Source organism: Bradysia coprophila, unplaced genomic scaffold (assembly GCF_014529535.1).
Source record: "Bradysia coprophila strain Holo2 unplaced genomic scaffold, BU_Bcop_v1 contig_688, whole genome shotgun sequence".
Lineage (NCBI taxonomy): Eukaryota > Metazoa > Arthropoda > Insecta > Diptera > Sciaridae > Bradysia > Bradysia coprophila.
Window position 1 is genome coordinate 55354 of NW_023503928.1, and position 5284 is coordinate 60637.

A 5284-nucleotide genomic window follows, 5' to 3' on the forward strand; every position below is an offset into this window, starting at 1 on the left:
CATCCGATTTTGCTAGATTTAGTTTTTTATGGAAGGTAATTGAATACCGAAAAGAACGTGGCGAAAAATTTTTCAAATTTGGGCCCTTGGACTAAGGCCGCTACTCGGCCCTAAGTGTTTTTTGCACATAAATCGAGTAAATCTCATCCGATTTTGCTAGTTTTTGTTTCATTTGAGAGATAATTGAATGCCGAATAGAATGATGGCAAAAAAAGTTTCAAATTTGCGCCCTTGGACTAAGGCCGCTACTCGGCCCTAAGTGCTTTTTGCACATAAATCGAGTAAATCTCAACCGATTTTGCTAGTTTTTGTTTTATTTGAGAGGTAATTGAATACCCAATGGAAAGTTGGCAAAAAAATTTGGGTTTATAAAATAATGTCGTAAATTGTTGGTTTTATTTGAGAGGTACTTCGTACGGGCTTTCGTAATTGCGCTATGCGCAATTTTAAAAATGAACACTTTCAGTAAATTTGACCATGCCCAACTTGACTTGCATTTTGGTAACAGACGCATTAGAGGGTTGTAGACGTATTAGGGTTCCGGGCGTATTACGGCTACGGACGTATTATGGTTACGGACGAAATAGGATTACGGATCGTACGGGGCTAAGTCGCAGCAAACGCTCCGACTGTTCTGATGCCTTGTTTTTTTTTTAAATTATTTGGCAGATGATGAGAAAAACTAAGCCAGCTTGTTTGAACTAAAATTGGGTGTAAAATTTAATTTTTGCGTAACGAAGCTGAAAGCGTCAACTCTAGCGATATGATTCATTTTAGAAATTGTACTTCAAAGACTGCGTCACACTTTTTTCGAAGAGATTTTTGTTGGGATATCAGTCGTTTTAGAAGTTTTAGAACACTGCTTTTTATAACAGTTTATAACAGAAATAAGGAAATTTGGCAAAATTCGAAAATTTGACGAAATTCGAAATTTTGACAAAAATCGAAAATTTAACGAAAATCGAAAATTTGACGAAATTTGAAAATTTGACGAAAATCGAAAATTTGACGAAATTCAAAAATTTGACGAAATTCGACGAAATTCGAAAATTTGACGAAAATCGAAAATTTGACGAAGAAAGTAATTCTCTATCTGCCACCATTCAAGAAATATCTCTAAAACCCCAATTGACCCACCCATTTCCAACTTTCGACATTTTTCACATATGCCCCTCTGTTCTACTCGTAAAACTCTGAGACTTTGCCGAAGAAAGTAATTCTCTATCTCTCATAACCCAAAAAAATATTAGTCCTTTCATCCTACGCTCGAGTAGCTCAAAATTTGGTCACTCTAATCACTCTAGCTCAAACGAATCTGCCCCGATTTTTTTAATTATTTTTTTGTTCGAATCGTGTTACGAATACCTTTCATTTGATGGGTCGCTCGCCTCTGTAGGTTTCAATACAGCTAAGCTACAGCCGAAAACGCGTTCCCGACCCTCGAAAACCACACTCAGAAACCACTTCGAGGCCAATAAAACAAAATTCTGGTTTTTCCTGGGGTAACGGCGTATCACAATTTCATTTTTATGCCCACCCTGAGGTTCCTGCAAAATTTCATGGAGATTGGCTGACTAGTTTCCGAGATCGACCGTCGATAGATAGACAGATAGATAGACAGATAGACAGAAACATACAGAGTAAGTTGAAAGATTTTGATTGTTTGGAAAACGTTAATTTGGTGCATTTTCTATCAAAATGACCAACTTCAAAACGATGTATCTCCGGCAATTTTAAAGTTACATAGTCGAGTGATAGCTCGTTTTGCTCGTATTTGAAGCGCGAATAAGATAGAATAGGATTTGTGGTGATACAGGCCAAAGGAAAGAAACTTAAATTCTCGCCTATATATAGTTGCCGCGTCTCAAAAAAAATTTCTTCGTTCTTTTTTTGGAAGTTAGACTGCGTCAAGTAGATCCGCTATCGCTCCGGACATGATTATTGAGTCTATTACTTCCATCGATCAAAGTATTTTTAATTGGTTGATTTCAAATCTTGTACTTCAATTGTTTTAACATGCATTTTACTATATAACGGATCATATGACCCAGAGCTTGTCATTATTTTTGTCATTATCGGTAACAGATGAATAGCTAGCTAGATGAATAGTATGTGACAGGTTAGAAAAGATCAGAGTAATAAGAAAGTATAGGATAGGCTGTTTGTTACTATTGCAGAAATTGCTGTTGAAGAAAACTGATTCTACGGAGATCGTTGCTGTAGAAAGGGTTAGAATGAGAACGGTGGATGTGGAGAGATGGGCACACAGACACTCCTTCCATTTCCGAAAGATAACTCTCTATTAAATAAATAAACAAACAAATCGCATAAGTCTCTTACACTTCTTAATGGTGATGAACTAATGGATAGATGTCAGCAACAAACAAATTTTAAAGGAAATGCGAAAAAACCAAAATCGCATGCGGCGCGGCATGGGACGTACCATTCTCCCAAAAAAACTACAAAATAAACATCCTTGTTTTCAAAGCTGAATACGGTCGTTTCTTGCACTTTTATCCTGAAAACTACGACAGCCCCATATTCAGCTACAGAAAATTTGCTGACAAGTGGTGAAAACGTCAACATGATCCATGTCCCATTTAAATATGTTTATTGAAACGAATCATTTCACAGGGTTGATTCATTACATTGCAATAGTATCGAAATGAAAATGTCAGAGGCCCAAATTCAAGCCCAGTTGCTTTGTGCATTTCTGAAAATTAAAATCACAAATTTGAAACAAAAACTCGGTGAGAAATCTAAAAACGTATGGTTTGTGGATCATGTATATGTGTGGATCCTTCAGATGAATTTAATCCACAAAGAGGGAAAACATTTTTAGACTTCTCTGACGAAATAAACAAAATTTTATTTACTCCAATGTTGCACGGCAGATCTTGACCCCATCTTCTTTTTACCTCCTTAACTTCATCAGCATGAGATGGAAGTGTACCTCTTCCGAATGTTATACAAGCGTGACCCTAAAATACATTTTTTTTAAATAATTTTTTTTTTGGAAACTCCATGACAAGACTCACAGCAAGTGTTTCAACTGGGCCAGCAACTATTCCGCAGACATTAAAAAAGACTTCCTCTATAGAAAATCTCTCGTCTGTTGTATTTTGTACGTGTTTTGGACTAGGACATAAAGCTTCCGAGCTGGTCCGCATGAACTAAATGCATCAGTAAGATAGATGCTGTTAAAATTAGATGACCATGAAATGAAGTTAAGTAAATTGTCTTTGACTTGGAATGCATCACCCAGTTAACCTTTCACAAGCACATCACCGTTGTCATCTAGTCGATTTTTTTTCTTTTGATCTCTTATGAGCTCAGTATCGTGTACGTCTGGTAGTTATTGAACGAGTCGATAAGTTCGTGATTCTTAACCCGACTGTAGACAGATTTTATTTGATTTTTGGATTTTTTAACCAAATATCATCTGATTCGATCGATTGAATTAATGACGCCTTAATCAATCACGTTTCAATAATCGACGAAAATAGGCTATGTCTTACAGTCAGCAAAATAATTGTTAAAACTAACGAAGTAAAAGATTTTGCATCAGACACTAGGCTACATTTTGAACTACAGAAAGAAATTCAATGTTTATACTGTGACTACGCTTTCCGTTTCTAAGTGCTACCACGGCAGAGTAAAAGTAAACCTGGCAGGAGCGGTTCATTATTGAAACGTCAAATGAGGGACCTAATGCACTGTATGAAAATGAACTCAAATGAACACTGACATAAGTTGAAAAATTTAATTCGCAAAAAACATAGGGCTACTAGATTATTCAGGTCCCTAGTCAAACAAGCGCTCCTGCCTGGGATACTTTTACTCTGCCGTGGTGCTACTCGAGCGTCTGCATTGACGCCACCTCCTTAACAGTATTGAGCCTTGCAATTTAGTTACCTCATCAGTCATCGGTCTGTGACATTCAATGATTTGACTCCACAGTGTTTTGTTATGTCTTTGTTCATTGCATGAAATCTGGATTGATCGCAGTAATTGGGTTAACGTCATGCACTCTGGTCCTCCTAATAGATGCGATACCATTTGTAACAAGAACCCATTAGTGCAATGCAGGAGTAATACAAAAAGCCAAATAAAATTAAGTTTTTTCATAACTACCACCAAATTGAGAAAGAAATGCACTGACTTCCATCTAGATACGTTTATTTATAGCATTTTTAAGCTTGGAATATCCGTGCGAGCAAGTCATGTCACGAGTACACAGGGTAATAATGAAAGTTTGCCACTTTTCTTAAGACATGTCTATGAATTTTTACGGGACTGAGATGGAATTTCTCTCATGGAACACCATGTTTTGTGGCTTCTGTTGTGCACGAAATTCATGCTTAAAAAAGAACTTAATTTGTAGCGAAACAACGCAACGTTTTTTTCTAAATGGCATTATATTATCCTCCAATAATTTTACAGTCTTGAGTAATCGTACCGAGCGATTCTTTTGAAAAACTAGGGATGGGAGACGTTCAAAATTATCGATAATATCAATCGAAAGAAATTATCGATAATTGATTAATCATATCGTTATCGATAATTTAATAATTATCGATAATTATCAAAATATCGAAATTCGATAATTATCAAAATATCGATATTTTGTTATTTATCTGAAAATTCATGATAATATACCGATATATCGGAATATATCGATAAATATCGGATTTTCGGATCGAAATATCGATATATCGAATTATCGATACAGTGAACGACATCTCAAATGTCTCACTGTCATTTTTTTCAGAGAATGTCATTGTGAATTTGCAATGACACAATAAAATTCTCAGAAAAATTTGACAGTGAGACATTTGAGATGTCGTTCACTGTATCTTGATAATTATCAAAATATCAATAATTATCGATTATCGATATTTTTTTGATAATTTTCGATAAAAAAAGTCGATAATTATCGATTATCGATCATCGATAATTATCGATAATCATTATCATTATCGCCCATGCCTATGAAAAACAGCCTACCGAAATCGGACGCATTTTATATTGGAATTTTTTATATGCACCTAGCTAGAAAGGACTTCGACCCTTGAAGCCAAAACCACTTTCAAAAAAATTCTTCGAAGCTTTTGTGGCTGGTAAAAGGTGATCAAAAACCGAAAACTTGCACTTTTCTTACCAAAATTTCTCCAGTTACACGACTCGTACAGGGTCGTGTGGGGTGTCATTAGAAAAGTAATTACACGTAATATTGAGCCGGGACTTACTGGGTTTAAAATTCATCCACACTGAGATATGTGCA

The 5284-nt window shown here is 35.8% G+C and overlaps 1 protein-coding gene across 1 annotated transcript; it reads right to left on the reverse strand.

Annotated features, from left to right (window-relative positions):
* Positions 1-2357: 2357 nt before the first annotated feature.
* On the reverse strand, positions 2358-4148 carry LOC119083545. The gene is made up of 4 exons (XM_037193264.1): positions 3916-4148; positions 3039-3173; positions 2877-2981; positions 2358-2713 (listed from the first exon to the last, which is right to left on the reverse strand). Exons 1-4 carry the CDS (start codon positions 4126-4128, stop codon positions 2675-2677), a joined length of 492 nt encoding a protein of 163 aa, XP_037049159.1. The 5' UTR covers positions 4129-4148; the 3' UTR covers positions 2358-2674.
* Positions 4149-5284: the final 1136 nt, after the last annotated feature.